Consider the following 22937-nt stretch of genomic DNA (forward strand, 5'->3'; position numbering starts at 1 on the left):
AACCCCTCAGCCTCAGCATCGATGATGCTCCAGGTTAAGAACAAGGCAGCCCATGCAGCACTGGTGCTACAGATGGCCCATTGAGAGCAAGGGGCTCCCAGATCACTGCCAGTCCCATCTGTCATGCCCAAGAGATGAGTTTATCCCAGGGGAAGCCCCCATTGATGCAGACTTGGAGGTGAAGTGGAGGACACCCTCCACCTTGAGCCGTGCGGCACCCACAGCAGCACAGGGAGAGCCCACACGTGGCGAAGCTGTAGAAAAGGAAACTGTCCCATTTAATGACCCGTTGCCCCCGTAACACAGATGTGAGCACACCGCTGATGTGCAGCAAAGCAAAGTGCACAGTGAGCGGGACTCGGTCCCCATCTCCCCAGGGGAAGGCCGGGGGGCTAAGGGTGCTCGGTGCAGCACAGCACCGCACAGTGACCAGCCAGGCGACAGGCCAGCAGCAAGGACAGAGAGCCAGGGGCTCGGTCCAGTCGGCACCAGTGTCAGGTCCAGTTTTCAGGGAGGTACAGCTCTTGTTCGGCTCCACGTGGCACAGGAAGGGCAGGGGGCAGGTCAAGCGTACCAGGACGGAGGTGGGAGGAGGTGGGCCTAGAGACAGGTCCTGGAGAACGCTGCCATGGCAGGTTTGGAGCCTCCCCGCCCAAGCCGCGGTTTAACCAAAGCAGGGGAAGGGAATAGAGAAGGGGCCGGAGGCTGAGCGGCCCAGGCCAGGGCCCTCAGGTCTATCTAGCTATTCCCACTTGCAAGATATCCGGGGCAGGTGTGGGATCTGCCAAGCACCCCAAAACGGGAGTAAGCCTGGGCAACAGGCGTTTACCAGTGGCTCCACATTCCTGACAGTCTCTCCCAGGCACAGCTCAGGCACCCCCGTGCCAGGAAGGGGGTCCGTGGGAGTGAGGCCTCCCCTCATTATCTGATGGAAGCATCGCTGGGAGGGTCGCGGTCGGACTCCTCGCTCTCCTCATTCGGGGCTGACTCGCTGTTGGAGGCTGGGGTGAAGGCAGGGGATTTTCTGCAGAGAAGAATAAAAGCACAGTGGTCACGGCACTGCCTGGGGAGAGGGAAAGGACCCAGTTCAGTGTGGGCAGGGGGCAGCTCCTCTCTCCATCAAGGCTTCACCTGAAAAGACTGACTGCTGTGCACAGCTCAGCTTCTGCAAAGGAGGCACTGCAACTTGTGTGGAAGCTGGTCACCAGGAGTCCAACTGCCTTCTCTCCACACCATACCAGGGCAGAAGTACCACCCCACGCTTTAGCTTCCACTCACTCCCACACTGGCTCCAGTCCTTGAGCAGAGCTCAGGTATCCCAGCCCACCCACTGGAGCTTACCTGTCCCCAGACTGAGTGATGAGCCTCCTGCAAGTCTCCATCTGCACGTCCAGGCCTCGCTTCATGCTGCACATTTCCATGTACTCGTGCAGGTGTCGATTCATGTCATTCTTGGCTGTAGCCAGCTCCAGCTGCTCAAGGGAAATGGGGTAGAGATGAGTCTGGGGCAAGGGCGCAGGGTGAGGGACAAAGCCAGACCTAAAGCTCCTGCCCCCCATCACCTGCTCCAGCATGGTGTCTCCCTCCCTGGGGGACCTACTTCCCCATTTCACTCCCTCTGTCCCGTGTCCTCCCCACTTCCTCCTCCTCTTCCTCCCACCTCTATTTGGTCGATGGTTTCCTGGTACTCCTTCTCACGGCTCTTGAACAGAGACTCCGTGTCCTTGATCACCTTCTCCAGGCTGTCGTCTTGCTGCTGGGGAGATCAGATGGCATGTTTAGAGGCAGGGAGGCATCCAGCAGGAGGAACCAAAGGCAAGAAAGAGAAGAATCAGAGAAATAACTGTCAGCACTGGGAGAAGAGGAAGGGATGTATGCAGTGTAGTATAAATAAGGCATGAGTCAGTCCTGCCAACTGTGGGTAGTGAGTACACTGGGCAGTAAGCACCTCAGCCCAGAACAAGCCCAGCAATGCACAGCTTTGGATACCACAGACTGTCCCCAAGCATGACACATCCCCACGACACTGACAAGGGCTGAAGATGCAGGATGGTGAGGCCTTTGGCCAGACATCGAGGCCTTTGGGCAGTGCTGCTGCTCAGCAAGCAGGTGGGCTGGAGAACCTGAGCAAGAGATCACCAGAGACCAGGCTGGACAGAAGAGGTCTTCTCTTCTGGGAGGGCTGTGGCCCTTTCCATGCATGTGGGACACGCCCTCGCACATCCCTCAGGTTACAGGTCTCCAATCTGTCTAACAAGGAGACCCTCATAAGGATGTGATAATGTATTAACATAAAGAAGATGAAGTGTAGAGGGCAAGGATCTGTACAGGCTTGAAAGCGATGGAGGGCTTGAAGTCTGGTCTTTGAGGGAGCACCTTCCCAGGCTGAGGCAGGACCAAGTGTCACAATCCAGGGCTGCATCCCCAAGGGAACCCGACACCACCATTACCTCCCCCTGTGCCTCTGCAGCTGCAATGGCGTATCCAGAGAAGTCCTCCCAGAGGAGCAGTGTTTCTTCTGTCTCCTCCCAGGTGAGGCTGTCACAGTCATCCTCAAAGTCATACTCCCTCCTGGGCGAAAGAGAACAGCATGTCAGCACCCAGCAGGAAAACCCCAGCAGGTAGAGCAGGGCAGGACAGAGGAGGGGAGGCAGTAGGCCACAGCAGTGCCAAAAGCCTTGCCCCTGCTTGCAGCACGGCTGCAGCTCTTGGAGGTCTAGCCAGGGAGAGCTCAAGTGTGCCCACATGCCACAGTTGATGGGGAAAGGGCTGGCTTCACGCTGAGGAGCCCCAGCAAGTGCAGGCCGCAACTCCCAAAAGGTGGGAAAGGAGGCACAAGAGGAGGAGAGCTGGACCTGCTCTCATCCACAGCACAAGTGGGGTCAGGTTTCCCTGGGTCGGTGTTCCACAGTGTCAGGGGGTCAGTGTCCCGCAGCAGGAGCTCATACGTTCCCCTCTCCTGGGAAGCAGAGCCACAGCTCTGCCCTACCCTCCCCATTCCATCCCCTTCTGGGAGCTTGATGCCAGTGGCAGAGGTGCGGGGCAGCCGCACTCACAGCTGGTTCAGCATCCTCTGCATTTCCTCATTGATACTCATGGCCGTGGTCTCATCCTCCTCTTCCTCTTCAGGTTTTCGGGAGGCATCGCTCTCCGACAGCGAGGTGTCTTCATCGCTGACCTGCTTGCGCTCCCGCTTCCGCCCCACCGAGGCTGGGACCTTAACGGGAGACAAGTGCAGAGACTACAGAAACGAGGCCGGGTCCGAAGTCGGGAGCAGGCAGTTGGGAGGAGATGGGAGGGGGAAGGGATAAGTGGAGGGACAGAAAGGCAGGGAAAGAGAGAAAGAAAGAACAGAAGGAAGGAAGAAAAGCGAGAGAGAGAAAGAGAGAGAGAGAGATGGGCTCATTATGATCAGGTTAAAGATGGTGCAATGGATAAAAAACATGGTTTTAGCATTTTCTAAAATTAAAACTAAGCAACTAAAGATGGACTCTATGAATCTGATGAGAAAAAAAACAAAGTGGCTTTACTGCAGAAAAACTGAAATCGCCCACCACCCCAGTCCAGAGACAGGGAAACACAGCAACAGAGACAGGGAAAAAACGGACAGTCTGAAAAAGGTGAAATATGTCAATATTTACAGTGCGGCCTCATTTACTAAAATTTTAAAGTTTGTACACTTTCCCAACTGAATGGAACTAACCAGTTGCTTCTGTAGGGACAAAGAGAGCAAGACAGAAAGGCAGCGACATCCAGAAAGAGAAAAGAGACAAAGACAGAGATAGAGAAGAGAGACAGAGAGAAGATGACGGAGAGGGGAAGGGGAAGGAGAGAGATGGGAGTTAGAGACAGACACTCAAGCAACGTGTCTCCCTCCTGCAGCTGCTGCCCTACCACTGCGGGGTTCCCCGGGCTCAAGACACACATCAGCGAGAGGCTGAGGGGACTCTCGATGCCCAAAGCAACATCTGGAGCTTTCCACCTCCTCTCTGTGCCCTTTCACTTGGTCCTCCCGAGAGAGACAGAGAGCAAGGGACTGCAAGGAGCAGGGGTGAGGGTGACCAAGCTAGGTCTCCCCTAGCAGGGGCCTGGTGGCGTCTCTTCTGCCTCCTTTGGACACTCTCCTCCCCAGAGCCGGCGGCTGAGCCTGGGGCAGCAGCAGGCACTTCTCACCTGGAACATCTTGATCATGTCCTCGCAGTTCCGCTGCTGTGCCACGTCGCACAGCTTGGCAGTGATGTCGATGCGTCGGCAGATGTCCATGTCCACTTTCATGGCCTTCTCCTGGATCTTGGTGTCCAGCTCCGTGATGTTCTGAACCCACAGCACCGCAGGAGGGGGACGAAGGAGGAAGATTAGGCAAGGCAAACGGCAATCAGCATCCCCATGTGCCCCCTGTGCCGCAGGACTGCATCCACATCCCCACTTTGCTCACTGCACTCTGGACCAGCCCTGCCAGACCACTTCTGTGCTGGATGTGCATCTGAGCTGGTATTTCTACGCGGCCTCGCTGCTCGGGTAGGACACTGCTGCCGGGTCAGAGAGGGGTTAGGGACTCACATTGCTCATCAGTCCTTTGAAGACAACAAGCTCTGCCTTCAGCTGTTCCACCTTCATGGCCAGCTCCTCCTGACAGGCTTCAGCCTCCTGGGCTTCCTGCCCCAGGCAGAGAGAGATGGGCAGATCAGCGTCAGTGTGGGGCAGCTGGAGAGCAGGGGAAGGGGGGATATGGTGGTGGTGCTCACCTCCTGCAGTTCAGTCACCCGGTCCTGAAGCTGGACACGCACTGTGTACTCCTCTTCCCATCTAGGGAGGCAAATGCACTGGTCAGATCCCACCGGCCCTGCCTCACCAGCTGCCAAAGAGAGAGGAGGCAGTAGCAGCTGCTCACCCCAAAGCTATCCGAGAGGGGGTGATGACGGTACTGGGGCGGGAAGGAGAACATGCCCAGGAATGCATGTTTCCAGATGAAGGCAGCTGCCAAACGCCTGTCAACCCCCACCCCCCACGCCACAAACCATGCCCCACCATGCTCTTTGAGGCTGTTCCCAGTAAGGGCTGGCCAGCACTGCCTGCTCCATGGCAGGAGAATCTGGGGACACTGACTGCTCGGGTCTGCAGTCAGTGTAGGCCCTCTGACTGCAGGCCCACAGCCCCACACAGCCCACTGGCCCCGCCATCCACCCCCCAGTCCCTCGGCCTCGGGTCACATTAAGTTCAGCTCCAACACTCAATTGTAGATATGGCAGAGCTGCCCTCACTCCTGCACTGCTGCAATGCAGAAGCACGAAACCCAACCCAATACCAAACCATGTTACAGCACAGGTGGCCACGCTGTGCATCAACAAAAAGGGTTGCTCTTCTGCCTGTACCAACGCAGAGGGCTGCCCAGTGCCAGGCCACGAGTCTCCTCGGCTGCCCTTATGCATAACAGGTTGGATTAAAGACCACTGTTTCATCCCACAAGGAAGCAGGATGGATTGTTCCACTTTATGCCAGGTTGGCCAGTGGGCACTGTGCTAGAACCCGCAGCTCAGTGAGAGGCTGAGCTGCCAGGTGCCCAGCCTTGCTATACAAAGACACGTCGCCTAGCAATTATTATATTTCACTACATGAGATCATCCTGGGCCACACTGCAGTGTTGTCCCAGTCCACAGTCTCTTGGGAGGCCAGTGGGCTGCATTGTTCTTTGCTAAGCGACTATCCCACAGAGCAGATGGGTTGGCACGCGCTGCGGTGCAGCATAGGGCAGGACTGCTGCATTCTGACCTGGCTCCCGGCTACCCTGGGGGGAGCCATATTCCTCTGAGAAAGTGTGGTTTCTAACCCTGAGCCAGCAATGTGTCCTCGTGGCCAAGAAGGCCAATGGTATCCTGGGATGCATCAAGAAGAGTGTGGCCAGCAGGTAGAGGAAGGTCCTGCTCCCCCTCTACTCTGCCCTGGTGAGGCCTCATCTGGAGTCCTGTGTCCAGTTCTGGGCTCCTCAGCTCAAGAGGGACAGGGAACTTCTGGAGAGAGTCCAGCACAAGGCCACCAAGATGATCAGGGGACTGGAGCATCTTTCATACAAGGAAAGGCTGCGGGAACTGGGGCTGTTTAGTCTGGAGGAGACTGAGGTGGGATCTCATTAATATTTATGAGTATATAAGTGGTGGGTGTCAGGAGGTTGGGACATCCCTTTTTTTCTATTGTATCTAGCAACAGGACAAGGGGTAATGGGATGAAGCTGGAACACAAAAAGTTCCACTTAAACATAAGGAAAAACTATTTCACAGTTCAGGTGAGGGAGCCCTGGCACAGGCTGCCCAGGGAGGGTGTGGAGTCTCCTTCCTTGGAGGTCTTCAAGACCTGCCTGGACGCGTTCCTGTGTGACCTGATCTAGGTGGATCTGCTTTAGCCAGGGGACAGGGGACTAGATGATCTCTAAAGGTCCCTTCCAACCCCTACTATTCTATGATTCTCTGGGAAAGCAATCAGAGCTGGGCCTTGCCTGCTGCTGCAACCTCTGGTTTCTAGTAAATGCTTGCAAGCATCAAGCCAGGCATGAGGATGTGAAAAATATCTCTTCTTGCTCACTCACACTGAGTTTGAAAAACAAATTCTAAAGTCTAGGAGGCCAGAAAGCATATGAAAAGCCCTCACACATGTTATCTGATGATATCAGGACAATATGATGACGTGTGAAAGTCCTGGCTTGTGAATTTCTCAGCTCCTCAGGGTGGAAATGCTGCTCTTGTACTCAAACAAGGACAAAGCATGCAGTCCTCGTGTTGGTGTTGCCTCCACAAGGCAGCTACAGAAGCGTAGTTAAAGGGGTTTCCCTTCTCTTAGGGGGAAGAGGGGGCACAACAAGAGAGGGAAGAAAAATGTCAAAAAGTAGAACTGCCCTTATATGGGAACTGCTCAAACACAGTCTCCCTCCCCGGGGAGAAAAAACGCCTTCCAACAGAAGAAAACATTTTCAGCATCTTCAGCGTGGCACTTCCTCCCTTTTTTGGTCCCCGCCTCCCTCCGGGTCTCTATATAGCCGTGACTTACTGGGGAAGTAAAGCACAGCTGCAGATCCTAGGAAGAACTCATTTCTTCCACCCCGATGCTATAGAAGGTGAGTGCAGATCAGATAAACGCTGATTTAAAGACAGGAGGCCACAGCAACCCGCCCCACAAGCACCAAATCTGCACATCCACCCGTGACCAACCCCTCTCCTGCTCGCCTCCTGTTTGGATCCTTCTTCCCTCCTGCAATGCACCACTCCTGCCTGCAGCACTGCACCCGCAGCCCAGTGCAGCTGCCAGACGCTGCCGGCTGGCACCAGGGCTGCCCACACAACCCCACGGCTGCCAGGCGGCACCAGGGCTACCCACACAACCCCATCGCTACTAGACGGGACCAGGGCTGCTCACACAATCCCCTGGCTGCCTGATGGGACCAGGGCTGCCCACACAACCCCATGGCTGCCAGGCAGCACCAAGGCTGCTCACACAACCCCACAGCTGCCAGGCGGCACCAGGGCTGCCCACACAACCCTATGGCTGCCTGATGGGACCAGGGCTGCCCACACAACCCCACGGCTGCCTGATGGGACCAGGGCCAGACCTTCTTGCAGCTTTTCAGTGTACAAAGGGGGGCTTATAAGAAAGATAGAGGGAGACTTTTTACCACAGCCTCTAATAACAGGACAAGGGGCAATCGTTTTTAATTGAAAGAGGGTAAACTTAGATGAGACATGAGGAAGGATCTTTCTGTGATGACAGTGGTGAGATACCAAATCAAATTGCCCAAAGAAGTTGGGGTGCACCATTGCTGGGAGCATTCAAGGTCAGGGCTTGGAGAAACCCGATCTAGTGAAACTTCATGGATCCTTAAAAGTCCTTTCCAACCCAAATTATTCTGTGACTACACATTGTGCCACAGCCACTACTCACCCCATATCTCCAGCATCCAAGATAAAAACTACTTGGGACTATAGATCCAACAGGCAACACAAATCCGATGAGACTCTCAGATCCCCAGCATGTGATGGCTCTGTATGATACTGGCAGGAATTCTTTGCCCCTCCCTCCAGACCACCTAGCCTCAGTCTGCTCCTCTCAGGTGTGGCTCCTGTGAGTCCCTCTCCTGCTGCTGCAACTCTTCTCCTCCCTCCCTATTGGCCTCACACCTCTCTCAGATCCCAGATTTGAATTTCAGGCCCTGCATGCTTAGAGCGAAGCTTCTCCTGCTGCACTGCTACGGGTGCACAGTGGCAACACTGCCCTGAAGAAAGGACAAGCTCAAGCACCCAAAGCCATGGGTCAGAGAACTGGGAAATCTTGTGTTACCATGGTCTCTTCCCTCTGCCCCCAGGCAGGTGGCAAAGAGATGACACCAACCACATTGTTGCCATGGCAGATCAGAGGCTGCCATGGCAGGGAGGTCTCTGCATTCTAGGAGATGTTGGGGTCAGCCCTCAGCTTGAGTAAGGGTGTGGAAACGGGATCCCATCCCATTTCCCTGTTTGGGACCTGGCTGCACCTGCCAGAAAGTTCCCAGTGCCGGCAAGGGTCTGGGGGTGGGGTGTGCTTTCCCCCAGCTCCTGGTAACACAGTCCAAAAATAGATCTCACCAATAACATTGGCCTGCAAGCAGCTCGTGGTGCCCTGCTGCCTGCCCCCAGCGTTCCCACTCCCTCTGTCACCTCCTCTCTACAGCTCTTCCCAAAGTCCACTTGCCAGAGCAAGGACGGCTCTCAAAAGCTCTCCCTTCTCTCAAAGTTTCAGCAGCACTGACAAACTCAACTCAGTCCTGTCTGGCTGCTCCACTTTGAATAGGGCGGGCTCAAGCCCACCGGGCCAAAACAGCAGCTCCAGCCCCCTGCTCTGAAAACGCAAGGCCAAGAGAGGTTCCTGCTCCCGGAGAAGGAGCCTGACCCCTGGCTTCACCATACAACACCTTAGGTACAAGCAGCAATTGGTGGGAAAGAAGAGATGCCAGCTCTTCCTTTCCACGTGCCTCGCTCAGTGGTTTCAGAGCATCTGACAGGCAACTCTGCTCAGCCAGAGCCTTATAAAGCCAAAAACGTAAGGTGTCATCTTGGATCCCCAGCCTTGATCATGGCATCAGGACCCACAGGAGCTGTGAAGCACAGCTCAGTACCACAGCTCCCACGGGTAGACTACATGGTTTCGCTCCCTCGGGTACGTCATCAGACACTTTCAATTTGCTTGTAAAGCATCATAAAGTGAATTTTCTTCTGAAAAACGGTCACTCGGATAGCGTCGGTGGCCAGTGGTGGTCTTGCCTGGCCCTGTGCCCTGACCCAGCAATGCTAGCCTGCTGCCTGATCTCATCCTACATGCGGATCTGGGGGCAGCCTCGGAAACTGGCTTGCAACAAAAGTTCTGTGGCACAATGTGAGAGCAGCAGCAGCCACCCCGCAAGGGACAGAAGAGGTGGCCAAGAGATTAGCTTTGCATTCTGTTTTCCTCTTCTCTGAGGCACATGCCAAGTCGCAGCTATTTTGGGTTGGGAGGAAGAACCCCTTGAATGGGGTGCTGCTGCAGAGCTTGGTGCCACTGAGGTGCCAGCTGGGCAAGAAAGCCACTCCACTGGGGAGAAACAAGGGCCCGAGGAGCCAGCCAGGGCCTGGGGAGCCAGCCATCCTGCCCAGGGGCTTCTCAGCATCTTCTTACAGAAGCACTTCGAGCAGCCTTTTCCAACCCAAACCCGATCACTGCTGCATGTTCACCTTCCTCATCTATTTCCAGCTGCTGCTCCTTCCCAAGCGTTTCCAGAACCCCTCCCCTTCAAAACGCCAGCTCCTGGAGTCATATTATTTCTTCCCCGCTTGGAAAACCCATTCTGCCCTCTCCAGCTGGCTTGATAAGATGGAAAAGGGCGCTGCAAGCATCCCGAGAGCGTTCAAAGACCAGGAGGCAGGTGAGGAGACCCAGGAGCGGATGAACGCGTTCAGGGGTCCAAGTTATCGCCCTACTGTCAGGCCAGGGCCGCCTCTCCCCCTCTCCACGCACGCTTCTGTGGCCCCAGCACCGCTGGGCAGAGCCCCGCTGCCTCCCCGGTGACGGCTGTGGTCCCTCGGGGGCCCCTCGGTCCCGACGCCCCTTCTCACCTGCGCTTGTACTCGTCGCGCTCCCTCTTCACCTTGGCCAGCACGTTGTAGAGGGCCCGGATCTCCGGGGTGATGGTGTCGATCTGCACGCCCACCCCGTCGGGGTGGACCCAGGAGACCCCCGGCCCCTGCACCAGGGTAGTCTCCGGCCCCAGGCCCAGCCGCCGGGCTTGCGAGAAGGACCAGATGGTGCCGGGCATGAAGCGGGAGGCGGTGGGGAAGGAGGGAGGCGCCTGGCCGGGGGCGCCGGGGCGGCAGCCGGGGGATCCCAGCGCCCGGGCCGGCCCCAGCCCCGGCCCCAGCCCCAGCCCCAACCCCAGCCCCAGGGATCGGATGGGGCCCACGAAGCCGGTCTGCACCGCCTGGTCGCGGCGCGGGGGCCCGCGGCCCCGGCCCCCTCCCGCGCCGCCGCCCTCCTCCAGTGCCTGCTGCAGCTGCTTCTCCAGCTGCCGGTTGCGCCGCTCCAGCTCATGGACCTTGGCCAGGAAGCAGCGGAACCGCAGGTTGAGCGTCTTCAGGACGCTGATGTTGGAGCCCAAGTCGTTGCGGAGGGCCATGGCGGCGGGCGGCGCGGGGAAGGGAGCGGCGGGCGGCGGGGCGGCCAGCTCGGGCCCCGCGCCCAGGGGCTCGGCGGGACGCGGGGCCGGCGGCGGCAGCTCGGGGCCCGGCAGCCCCTGCTGCTCCTGCGGCAGGAGGAAGAGGTTGGGGCCGAAGAGCGGGTTCATGGCGGCGGCAGCGGGACGGGGCGCGGGGGGAGCCCGGCGCCAATCAGGGCCCCGTCGGGGGCGGGATGCGCCCGGGAAGGCGGGGGGGGCGGGGGGGGTGCTGCGCCCCGGCCCCGGCCGCGGGGGTGCGGCTTCCGCTGCGGCGGGGATGCGGCGGGGCCGGAGCGACGCTCCCCGGCTCCCCCGCTCGGCCCCGCGCCCCGCCGGCCGGCCCCGGGCGGAGCAACGAGAGGAGGGAGCAAGCCAGAAACCTCCCTTTCCTCGCCGGCCCGGCCTGGCCCAGCCCCCCGGGTCGGGGAGAGGGGGGCGGCGTTCGGCTCCCCCGCGCTCCGCTCCGGCGGGGTCCGCGATGCGCCCGCGCAGAGGGAGAGGGGGTTCGGGCGGTCGGGGCCAGGGACACTCCGGCCGCAGGCGGGGCGGGACGGAGAGGGGCCCCTCAAGCTGACGTCCCGCCGGGCACCGATCCCGTCGTTAACCCAGAGTGCTTGTGCTTTCCCTTTTTTTTTAAAAAAATATAATCCTTTGTTTGGTTTTTTGGGGCTTTTTTTGCACAGCTTTGAAGTTTTTCCCCGATGCCGTCTCCCCTATAAAAACGGCGTCACTTTCTCTCTGCACCCTCGTTATCCTCAGTCGAGCCGCGCTCCGAAGGCAGCCCTGCCCCTGCTCCATCAGCAGCTCGCCTACAGAGAGAGCTGCCGCTAGACAATGGCGAGCCAGAGGGCAGGGGAGGCTGCTTGCAGGCAGACAACATCTCAAGTACCATCCTTGGCTTACCACCGGCTTTCTTTTTCGTTATTCACAAAGCGGCCTCGGTTCCAGTCTCCTATTTTAGCCTTCTCTAGGTCTTTTCCTACAGTCCCCCCAACCATGATCTCAACCCCAGGTCGACGTTCCAAAAAGCCCTGGCAGACACAGTCCCTCTCCCCCTTACCCAGGGGGAGGAGGCTGCACACAGATCCATGGCTACGTAAACATTTGTGGATGTGGACACCTGTGTTACGCATCTGTGTGCTCGTGGCCCCTTTCTGCAGGACCCAAGATCTCGAATGAGCTGCCAACAAAGGATGAGTGAGCAATGGGTTTGAATTTCAGGAGGAGCCCAGCGCTGCACTGCCTTGAACTCTGTGGCAGGAGGCAAGTGGGCTCCAGTGAAGTGGTGTGCTGCGGTTCTTCCCTTGGGGTCTGAGGTACAGCTCCATCCACACTACCAGAAACTTCCCAGACACCCTGAGGATGGGTCTGCCTATTGCATTTTCCCTGTTGCTTCTCCAGGCCTACAGAACTCCTCCATTGCTCCATTGCTCTTCTGCCTTCCTTGCCTGGGAGAAGAACAAATCAAATTTGTTCCCCTCCTCTGCCTTGCTGTGTCCAGCATCAGTTTTGTCCTGTGACCTGCCTGTCTCCTGCAGTTCTGGTCTCCCCACACCAGTCCCTGTTGGCATTTAACACATGTCCTCTCTCACTGGTAACCTGTCTGCATCCTTCCTGGCACACTCATGACTACTGGAAGTTGTAACTCGGTTTCGGTCCCTCCCATACGCACCTTGGGTGGGAAGTGAACTTTCCTTCTCCTTCTGATTTTACTCCCCATACCTGCCAGCCTGTTTGCAATCCCCTCCTGTAGTACCCAGGCAAAAGAGTGTCAGGCAGTGGGGTGATCTGCGGCTGCATGCAGCCCATGGGGAGCTGCACAGGCAAGAGCAATGCCAAAGATCATGGAGCAAGTGCTTTCCTAAGCTCTGTTGGTCCTGCCTCTGTCCTGCTGCAGAAACCTGGCAAGTGGAGCTGATTAATGAAATGCTGGTAGAAGAAGGCATCGCCATCCATCAGGAGCAGCTTTTTTACCGGGAGGCCAGCACAGCACCAGAGCAGGTGTTGGAATCTCCATCCTTGGTGGTTCTCAGGGCTCAGCTACTCAAAACCACAGTGACATGACCTAGTGCCAGGACAGTGCTGCTTACAGCAGCAGGCTGGGCTACAGACCCGCGGTGCCTCATTTCCACCAATGCTCCTGCTGTCTCTTGGAGAGGACAGGGCAGTGTACAACCTCCGTTTTTTACCTAGCTCACTTGCTTGAGGTACTTGCAGGGATAAAGGATTCCTCCTGACACAGAAGATGGCTGAGGCAAAGACCCAGTTTCTTATAGTTACTCCTTAGCAAATCCAGAGCCTAGAGACAATTCTGCTGCTCAGGGGACCACAGCCTCACCTCAGCACAGCAGCTCCTCTTCCTCATCTTCCCATCTTGCTTCACCAAAACCCCTGACAATCTTCCAGACGCAGCTCCTCTTCCTTTCTTTGTTCACCAAAACCCCTGGTATTTCTCCAGACCCTCCAACAGCTCCTGCCTCGAGTTGCGAAAGACACATAAATGAGGTGCTGGGGAACACGGTTTAGTTTAGTGATAGGCCTGGCAGTGTGAGGTTAGTGGCTGGACTCAATAGTCTTTTCCAACTGAAAAGTTTCTATGTGAAGGCAGTTCTAGATACTACAGCCGAGAGCCAGGGACCTAACTGACCTTACTCTCCTCAGCATTGACTACATGGGGCAGGTGACACTTGCTCTTTGGGGTTCTCCACATCCTCCTCAGCAGGAATGGATAACTTGAGGGAGCAAAACCTAACTGACGCGAGTTTGGTTATTTGCAGGTTCAGCTTCCACAAAAACGTGTGTATCTAGGGGGTTACATGCAAGAGAGAGTGTGCTCAGGGATCTAAATTTTATACCCGAGTCCCTGAAATGTGCAGTGTAGGATTTCAGTCCCTTCCTCTGGATACAGCCTGACATGACACAATGCAACCTTGGGCCGCTTACCCAGTGCAGAACAGACATTACAGCATATGACATCACTGGAATTAGTGACTGACCCACGTTGCTACCGTCTCTTCACTTTCCGTCACGTTGTCCCCAGAAGTCTCCCGTTTCCTCCCTCCGCCAGGCCGAGGGTGCCGTGTCGCAGAGCTCTGCCTCTCTATCCTGGTCTGCAGAGGTGAGCTGGCACCACTCCAGAGCCTGCCAGGCAGGAGCTGCCAGCTGGCCCTTTCAAATGACACCCTGATAAGGCTCCTCTGGTAGGCTCATTCCTCTCTGCTTGGGGAGAAAGCTTTGAAGAATCTCCACTGAATTCAAGATCTTACAATGTACATTACGTTTATTCCACTGTGCTGGCAGTCATTAACACAGAACCTTTCCTCTTCCATGCACCACAGTTGTTTTGCATGCTTCTGGCCTTCTTTAGCCTAAATAACTTCACAATACATGGTAACTGTTACAGAACTGCCTACCCATTACTTCCCCCCACCCCGAGTCATTAAATGCCACCACAGTAACAGTTGTGTACAGCACAGTGGAACAGGTATCAGGACACATCACACTGACGTCTATCAACTAAAAATGATGTCGTGTTTACTTCTCTCAAGTAGAAAATGATGCCATTTTTACTATTCAGGTCTGCTTTGAACCCTTGCTTTGCCTCAGCTCTCACAAGCCACGTTATCAGCAGCAGCCTTCAGATATTCAAATACACTAAAGGAAGGTACTGAAAGATGATCCAGTAGTTACACTTGAAAAAAATCTCAGCTTTCAGGTAACAAAAGATTCCCAGATTAAGAAGACAGCTGCAAGAGCCACTAAACTGGGTCAGACTGATGGCCCATCTAAGCCCAGGAATCAGTTTCCAGCAGAGGATGAGGACAGAGGATTTTGTGCCCAGGGCAAGTGAGCAGCAATCACTTCTCACAACACTCCCAGCCACCAGCAGCTCACAGCTCGTGGGTCTTCTGAGCCACTTGTATCTACCAGACCTTATGAAAAACATGTTTCTTTTGTGCATACAGATGGGTTTTCAACCTGCCTAAGCTTCTAGCATCCACTACGTCCTGCAGAAAGGAGTTTCATGGCAGCCTACACCTTTGGTATATTTGTTGGATCTTAGGGTTTTGGGTTCATTGGAAAAAAGCAAGCAGTTGTTCCCCATTCATCTTCTCCATACCACTAACAATCGTATCTGTCACATCACTTCTTTCCCTGTGCTCTCTTTTCCAAGCTGTAGCTGTTCTTCTCACAGAAGCCATTCCATGACCTCAGATGTATTTGTCTTAGAACCGTAGAATTGTTTCTATTGGAAAATACCTTTAAGATCATTGAGCCCAACCATTAACTTCACACTGCCAAGCCCATCACTAAACCATATTGCTCTGAACCTCATCTACACAGCTTTTAAATATCTCCAGAGATAGTGACTCCACCACCTCCCTGGGCAGCCTGCACCAGCATTTAACAACCCTCTCATTTAAAAGTTCTTCCTAATGTCCAATCTAAACCTCCCATGGAGCAATTTGAGCCCATTTCCTCTTGTCCTATCACTTGTTACTAGAGTGAAGAGACTGACCCCCACCTCACTACAGCTCTCTTGTAAGGTAGCTGTAGAGAGGGATTGTGTCTCCCCTCAGCCTCCTCTTCTCCAGGCTAAACATCCCCAGCTCCCTCAGCTGCTCCTCACGAGACTTGTGCTCCAGATCCTTCACCTCCCTGAACATTTGTCCTTATTCAGACGGAGAGCACTAGAACCATGGTATTGAAGTGCATGTACATGGAGGTAAGTTTATACAGGGAGGCAGTAATTTTCTCCATTTTGCTATCTAATAGTTCCTTTCCTAATAGCACCTAGTGTTCAAATTTTCCTGAAAGACCTTGGAAAACTCTCCTTGGGTGCTGTATGTCTGGCAATCCAGAGACTTCACCACACAGGCTTGGAGTCAGATGGTCGCATTCAGAGGCTCCTCCCTGCCCCAATTTACTGGGAGACACAGGGGAAAAAGTAATTTTCCACTATAAAGGTATTTGGTTAATGGCTACTCAACACAAAAAGACAAAGTCAAGCCCCCCAAAACCAGAGTTATAATAAACACACAGATATATAAGCCCTATAGAGCAGAGGATAACATGGGCTGTCACAAAGTCTAGGACTCCTGAGAGGTTGAGAACCATTATGGGAACCACTGAAGCGCAGCCTAAAAGAGCTTCAGCCAGAAACTTTTTAACTGGTGAGAAAGCAAAATTATCAAAAAGAGCAAATTTGTTAGGGAACGTTTGAGAGGAGCCGTGGGGCTATGTGAAGTTTATCATGCAATGTTTTAAAGAATATTATGGGACCAAAACTTACTATGGGATGTTTAGGGAAAAAGGAGGCAGCAAGCCAGATAAGGGAGAAGTGAGCATGGGAAATGGAGAGTAAATGAGATTAATAAATAGAAGGGGCCAGGCATACAGAGGTTGGCTGCTGGTCAGCATGCTTGGCTGTTTGAGCCCTACCACCATCTGTCTTGGCCTTGTACTAAACTAATCCTAGCCCTTTCCTCTGTATGCATGTGCATTTGTGATCTAGCAGGCTGCATGCTGGACTATCCCCTAAGCAGGATATGGGGTCTGAGAGACACAGATTGCAGGCAGATCATGATCTGAAGCCCAACTGCCAGCAATCCGCATGTGTTGATGCATGATCCACAGATGTGCTCCGGGTTGGATGGGCCAGGGAGTACAAACAGGATTAGGCCTTTTTATTTTTTTGCCATTAATATTTTGCAAGTGTTGTGCTTTCCAGTGACATTTTTCTTGGGCTTCTGCTGATCAGTCTGCATCTATAGTGTTTGTGCACAAGTTTCAGGCAGTTTCTGCACTTCATACTCAGCCTTGCTGCTTGCTGAACTTGGTAATGTAGCAGACCAGGACAGAAAGCATTTCCTCCATCCTACAGTCATTGCATTCAGCTCTCCTTAACACGAAATGCTGGCACAGCACAGAAAGTTCTTGCGTGAACCTAAAGCTTGCTGAGGAAAACAAACCAAGGCAAAGCCTCAGGTGAGCTGAGCTAGCAAGGCAATTACAGAAACAAGTTATGCCCCAGGTCTGTTACGCACCCGACTCCATGCACACTGTGGCAGAGCAGAAGCTGGAGAGCACACTTGGGAGAAAGCTTATTAATGAGTTCTCTCTAGAAAACGATTTATTCACTGGAGGGCAGAACTGAAGGGGAAAATATCAGCTCTCACTGGCGAGGGAAAGGGACTCATGCTGACCTGCTGCTTGGTATGTCTCAAGGAGAAACAACCACACGTAGGTGTGCAAAGAGGCAAAAACAACATTGTCCTACAGCTCCAGGAGCAGCAGCCAATCCCTGCTGCAGCCTGGAAGGCCAAGAAGCAAGAGCCTGCTTGGGATCAGCACAAAGCTGAAAGAGGGACCATCACAACAGTGAACTGGAGCAGCACATAGTGAAAACAGGGAGCTAGGGTGCAGCACAGGACCACTAGCCTGTGAGCTGACAGGCACTACACAACACAGCCTTGATCCAGGCAGCTAGGATTTCAGCTCCTAGTGCTTCTTCACGAACATCTGTGTTGTAGCAGAGCCGAAGAACAGACATCAGGAATGCCAGAGCATCAGATGGGAGCAGAAGGGCCTCCTGTTGCAGAGGAGTAAGGGGACATAGCTGAATCCCATATTCTGTGTTCAAGGGAAAAGGACGAGACTTAAACAAGAGTATAAAATTTTTAATGGGTTGGTGCATCAGTCCTTGATGCAGAGGGAAAGGAGCAAATGGTGTCCAGGCACTCAGTGCTGCAGAGACTGCCTGCACAGAGCAGGAAAGACAAGGTGGTACCTGCACAGCTGCAGCAGCTTTTGCTCTCTACGGAGGGGAACAACACCTGGCAAAGCAGTTCCTCTCACTGTCCATTCAGTTTCACTCTACGCTTCTTCCTGGCAGGGCCTTGAGGACGCATCACTTTGGGAGACGGCCGGCCAGCCTTCAAGGGTTTCCTCTGTGCCTGCAATGAATGTCTCTTCTTCAAAGCAGGTGGTGGTGGTGGCTTCTGCTCTTTGCCAACTTTTGATCCCTCCAGTTTCTTCTTTTTTGGCTGAGGCTCCACGACGGCATCGGGAACAGGGGACAGAGCTGCTGCTTCCACAGCAGGTTCTTCATCTGAAACAAGACAGAAAGATGCTGTAAGAAGAACCCACATAGCATCTGCACGGGAAGCAGCTGGTGAGAGCAGGCTCAGGCATCTCAGCTGAGCTCCAGTACTATATTACCTTTTTGTGCCTGAGGGATGGCATTAGAGAATTTCTTGAACTTGGCAATGAAGAACCCATCCATATTGTGTGTGTGGGGGTAGAAACGCCGCGTAGACTTAAGCGAGGGGTGGAAGCGACGGTCCTTGAACCTGGAGGAGGAAATGGGGTGAGGAGCTATAGAATGCCCCTGCTCAAATCTAGGCCACCAAGGAATAGTCACTTGTGCAGCTTGTGACCTGGCACGCACCTGGTGAAGCCTTCCTTGCCAAAGTCCAGGCCCGTGGCCACCAAACGAACATTGCGCTTCTTCAGGGCATAATCCACAACCCACTCATTCTCCTCCACCTGCCAGAGACGGAGCATTAGGACACAAAGCTCACCAGTGCCCCGACGAGATGACCAGAGCAAAGCGGCGGAAGGGACTTACCATGATGGAGCATGTGCAGTAGACAATGTAGCCCCCTGTCTCTGAGGCAGCATTGACCGAATCTATAGCACTAAGAATCAACTCCTTCTGCAGGTGAGCACAGCGCAGGATGTCTTTCTCATCCTGAAAGAGAGGTGAGGATGCCAGAGGTACAGGGAAGCACCCCAGGCGTCTGTCGTGGATGGATGGAAGGAGGGAGGGAGGGATGACAGGAGAGCAAAGCATATATGAGAGAGAAAATTCCAGAGTCTTTGGCAGAACTAACATAAAAAAAAGTAGCTCTGGTACAACACGCAGAATAGGAAAGAGAAGGAAAACTCAGTGTCCCAGTTGCAGGCACGTCTCAAGAACAGAGCTGTCCCGAAGTCCCTCCTCTCACAACTCATGCTGGAGTCCCCACTAGTCACTCACCTTGTTGGTTTTGACAGCAGGATCCTTGGAAATGACACCTGTTCCGCTACAAGGAGCGTCAAGCAAGACACGGTCGAACCCTCCCAGCACCTACAGGCAGATGTACGTTTGGGAAAATTACACTCACAGGTGGAGACTCATTCAGAACAAGTCCAGAGCTAGAAGGGGAACCAGAAGACTGGGGAGGAGGGATCTCTCGCTCATTCCTGTCCCCCTTCCTGTCTCCATATCAATAACACACTCCCCAGCAACTCTGCTGATCCTCCTGTGAAGAGGGTCCTTGGAGAACACGTCTTTACTAAAGGGACGGCTCAGCAGCTGCAGGTAAGCACTGTTAGGGGCACACCAAAGCAGGCAGGAACATACCTTAGGGAACTGGCGTCCGTCGCAGTTACTCACAACGGCGTTGGTGACTCCCAGCCGATGCAAGTTCCCCACCACGCTACGCAGCCGCTCGGCGTTGCTGTCGTTAGCCAAGATCATACCCGTGTTCTTCATAAGCTGAGCTGCCAGGGGGCAAAACACATCAGCAAGGGGCCAGGAACCTCCTGCACTTTTGCCCGTGTGGGCAGCTGCCCCCCTCCTTTCCCCAAGTTCAGTCCTTGCCCATTCCCTCTTTCTATGTTTCCCCAGGGAAACTCTTCACAGAGCATCCCTCCCAAGGCCCCTGGTTGGTACCTATGTAGCTAGTCTTCCCTCCAGGGGCACAGCACATATCCAGGATGCGTTCATTCTCCTGTGGAGCCAGAGCCATGACAGGGAGGAGACTGGAGGCCCCTTGCAGCATGTAGTGCCCAGCCAGATACTCAGGGGTGGCACCTGGGCAGGGAAAGCAGAACAAAAGATGACACGTGAAAGACAGGGAGCAGAGAGTAGGTCAGCTCAGCCTTACAACAGGACAGGCTATCTTACCGATGGGCACAGAGGAGTCATAAATAACAAGTCCTGTTTTTGACCACTTCCCCAAGGGGTCAAGATTCACCCCACGGTTGATTAGTGCCTGGGAAGAGAAAGAGACGGGGCTGAGGCACTGCTACATGTGACAGGCAGCATGGGAGACAGCCACAGGCTCCTCCTCACCTGCGCCAGGTCCCGTCGCCGCGTCTTGAGCGTGTTGGTGCGAATGGTCACGGGGCGGGGAACCTCATTGGCTTCCAGGAAGTTTATCAGCTGGATGAAAGAAGGGACAGAAATAAAAATGAAGGCCTGGGGAGGCAGCCAAACGCTCATCATTCAAAGGCGGCAGGGGCAGGATCCTACCTCAGGGAGCGGGAAGATGTCCATGAGCTTCGTGAGCAAGAAATCGCTGTAAGAATAGTAGGCGGCCATGTCCCGGCGCAGCAGTGCGAGGTACTCCTGCCGCGTGCGGCCCTCCTCCCGCTTCACCACAAAGTCCTGCAGCACCTCCAGGTTGCCCTTGATGCGCTGGTGAATGAGGTGCAGGTCAGGCGGCTCAGCAGGTGGGAAGGTCATTAAGGAAGCACAGACAGAACAAGAGACGCTCTTTACGTAAGCAGAGTCTGCCATGCCAGGACTCCTGCGGGACAGCAACGCTTGCACCCTCCTCCCTGATACGTCCTGCATGTTCATCAGAGCTCAGCAGAATCAAAGGGGATGGAACTGGATAAAAAGGTTCACGAGGCAAGAACTACAAGGTATTTAAAAGAATTTGGTTAGTTACTTCAGATAAATGTTAAAAAGAGGAAAAATAAGATAGTAAGAAGTCTTTTAATGCTGAAAACATTACCTCTAGCAGAAAGTCCCCCAAGGGCAAATAAGAGGTATGGAGGAGAATGAGAAGAGGAAAGAATAAACTGTGCTGGGGTGGTAGGGAGGAGGCAGGAAATGAAAATCACCAGAACATAAGAGACTCCAGACAAACATTGGACCTTTAACAAATGTCTAGGCAGCAGATATACCCCCGCCAGGGAAATCAGGGTACAGAGGAATGAACTACATGATAAGATATCCACAGGCATTTAGGACTAGAAAGGAAATTGGGGCAGGCTCCATGCTTCACACAGGGCATAACAGATTTCCTAACTGTGCTGTACAGAAGTGCAGCATTGGACACTATCTGTTAGGGCAGCTCATCTAAAAATACCTTTCACAAAACACTCTTCCTAAGCCATACTGATGATAAAATCCAAATGAAGCTTCAGTTGTAGCCAGGCCCTGTGCTGCTGCTTGCACATGGCTTAGGGCTGTCACAGATAAAAAGGATATCCTCTCTCTCAATCTGTTCGTTAGTTGGCAGTTTAAATTCTTCATCTATATCCAGGTTGAGCTGCAGATCTGGGTTCTCTTCCTCCTTCTGTCCCATTTTCTGCCTGCTTGTCTCCTCTACAGCCTCCTCTTCCTCCTCCTCACTATCATCTTCACTGAGGTGTCCACTAAGGATAAAGAACAGAACAGACGTTTGACACAAGAACAGTCCTGCACAAGAATTTCACAACTGCCATTTCTTAAATGGCAGAGTACAAAAGAATGAACAACACACAGGCTCTTTGTCTAACCCTGAAAGACGCTGCTATGGCTGCTATGTCCTCACCTGTCAGACTTCTGCTTCAGGGCAGCTTTTTCAATGGGCAGCAACTAAATAGAGACAAAAGATTAATGAAAAAAAATCCTCAGGTACCTCCTTACTTCTCACCATCTGTGAAATTTATCTGCTCTGCTTAAAAAAGGTAACGAAAGTACCAAATGGTATTCTAGGATCAGTTGATGAAATTGCTCTTGTGAAAGAAAGAGGAAAGCTGTTTGCTACCTCATCATCCACCCCCCAGGAAAGTCACCCTTTTTCACCACGCCTGATGGGTCCATTTGGCCAGCAAAGTCAAATACTTCTTGGGTAATTTAAGGGCAAAAAGCTCCTACCTCTTCTTCCTCGGATGATGAGGCACCATAATCATCGACCATCTCCTCGCTGCTCCCATCCTCATCCTCCTCCATCTCCCAGCTGGCCTCTTCTACCTCACCGTCGCTAGATAACTCCATGTTGTTCCCTTTAGACTGGACTTTCTTGGCTTTGGCTGGGGCCAGCCATTTTGAATTGCCATCACTGAAGCCAGACTGGCCACGAGGAGTTTGTCCTGCTGCCTTTACGTCACGTTTCTCTTTCTGTGGGGGTATCTTCTCTTTAACTACAGGCAGAAGAAACAGTTAAAAGTCAGGTGTTCTCAAAAGCAGTTGCCCTGCATTTTTAGTTGGTATACAGAAAAGGCCTTCATCCTAATCCTGAGCTGTCTGTCCAAGGCAAGGCACTACTTGCTCTCCACACCACCTTTTTCAAACAAAACAAGGACACATTCTCACCTCTTCCTCAATAAAGTTTTAAAGAGATCTAACCAGAATTACCACAGAGAAGCACAACTAGAAGATTCTTATGGTGTATATGACACATTATGGTACCCTCCCTCCCAAATCTTCAAGCCATCCCTCCTTCTTGGTCCCGTGACAGCTTCCCAGGTGATGCAGGATGTACCGCAGCAAGTTTAAAAGCCTCAGCTGCCCAACCTGCCTGCCACCACCCTGCTGTGAACCGAGGGTCGGTCACACGCAGCTCCAACACGCGGAAAACGGGCGTTTTACCGGTTTGTTATTCACACAGCGCTGACACCACCAGTAATCGGAAAAAAACACTGAAATGTCACCCAGCCCGTACCATAGAGCGGCAGGAGGCAGACGGGGGGCGCGGGGACTCGGGGCGGCTGCCGGTCCCCATCCCAACACTCACCTGCCGGCTCCCGCCCTCCTGCTCCTCCTCCGAGCGGCCTCTTCCCCGCCGGGCCGCCGCTCGCTGCTCCCAGACGCCTCTTCGCAGCCCTGGGCCGGGGAAAAAAGCGGCGGTCAGCCCCGGCCCGGCCCAGCACACCCGCCCCGCGCCGGGCCGCCACGGCTCACCTCCTCCGCCCGTGACTGGAGAGCTTCTTCTTGCCGGTCTCCGGTTCTACGGAAAGACACGCGGCCGTCAGGCAGCCCGCACCGGCGGCACCGTGCCGTTCCCGGCCGGTCCGGGCCGCACTTACCTGGCGGCAGGAAGCGGGCCAACTCCACCTCGGCCCCGCGCTGCTTGCGGGCCTTGCGCCCGGGGCCGCGCTTCTCCTTCTTGGTGGGGTCGAGCTTCCGCCCCATGGCGCCGCGGCCGCTCCGCCACCGCCGCCACCACACGTGCGCGCAGCACCGGCTCCT

At 54.2% G+C, this 22937-nt stretch overlaps 2 protein-coding genes across 5 annotated transcripts; both read right to left on the bottom strand.

Annotated features, from left to right (window-relative positions):
• Positions 1–255: 255 nt before the first annotated feature.
• IFFO1 (intermediate filament family orphan 1) lies at positions 256–10894 on the bottom strand. 4 transcript variants are annotated; one of them, XM_062005869.1, is made up of 9 exons: positions 10110–10894; positions 4746–4806; positions 4561–4656; positions 4174–4314; positions 3057–3217; positions 2451–2571; positions 1661–1753; positions 1342–1472; positions 256–1024 (listed from the first exon to the last, which is right to left on the bottom strand). In XM_062005869.1, the coding sequence occupies exons 1-9, from the start codon at positions 10832–10834 to the stop codon at positions 922–924; spliced, it is 1632 nt and encodes a 543-aa protein (XP_061861853.1). In that variant the 5' UTR covers positions 10835–10894; the 3' UTR covers positions 256–921. The 4 variants fall into 4 exon arrangements, with proteins under 4 accessions (XP_061861853.1, XP_061861844.1, XP_061861836.1 ...); XM_062005860.1 differs by having other exon boundaries at positions 1661–1756; XM_062005852.1 differs by having other exon boundaries at positions 3057–3241.
• Positions 10895–17370: 6476 nt separating this feature from the next.
• Positions 17371–22933, bottom strand: NOP2 (NOP2 nucleolar protein). The gene is made up of 16 exons (XM_061988763.1): positions 22775–22933; positions 22650–22695; positions 22483–22571; positions 21624–21889; positions 21298–21341; positions 20973–21139; positions 20007–20206; positions 19827–19916; positions 19659–19746; positions 19425–19565; positions 19113–19252; positions 18747–18836; positions 18336–18458; positions 18156–18253; positions 17927–18057; positions 17371–17816 (listed from the first exon to the last, which is right to left on the bottom strand). The coding sequence occupies exons 1-16, from the start codon at positions 22878–22880 to the stop codon at positions 17560–17562; spliced, it is 2076 nt and encodes a 691-aa protein (XP_061844747.1). The 5' UTR covers positions 22881–22933; the 3' UTR covers positions 17371–17559.
• Between the last annotated feature and the right edge of the window lie 4 nt (positions 22934–22937).

This window comes from Colius striatus, chromosome 1 (assembly GCF_028858725.1).
Source record: "Colius striatus isolate bColStr4 chromosome 1, bColStr4.1.hap1, whole genome shotgun sequence".
In the NCBI taxonomy this organism is placed as follows: domain Eukaryota; kingdom Metazoa; phylum Chordata; class Aves; order Coliiformes; family Coliidae; genus Colius; species Colius striatus.

Excerpts from the sequence above, each read along its gene's own strand:
- IFFO1 (XM_062005843.1), bottom strand. The coding sequence starts at position 10,834 with ATGAACCCGCTCTTCGGCCCCAACCTCTTCCTCCTGCCGCAGGAGCAG. Across the intron at positions 4,807-10,109 it reads CGCGACGAGTACAAGCGCAG|ATGGGAAGAGGAGTACACAG; the intron begins GTGAGAAGGGGC and ends TTGCCTCCCTAG. Across the intron at positions 3,242-4,173 it reads ACATGATCAAGATGTTCCAG|TCTCTGCACTTGTCTCCCGT; the intron begins GTGAGAAGTGCC and ends TCGTTTCTGTAG.
- NOP2 (XM_061988763.1), bottom strand. The coding sequence starts at position 22,880 with ATGGGGCGGAAGCTCGACCCCACCAAGAAGGAGAAGCGCGGCCCCGGG. Across the intron at positions 20,207-20,972 it reads CGAACAGATTGAGAGAGAGG|CTGCTGAGCCGCCTGACCTG; the intron begins ATATCCTTTTTA and ends TGACCTTCCCAC. Across the intron at positions 19,566-19,658 it reads TGACTCCTCTGTGCCCATCG|GTGCCACCCCTGAGTATCTG; the intron begins GTAAGATAGCCT and ends TTCCCTGCCCAG.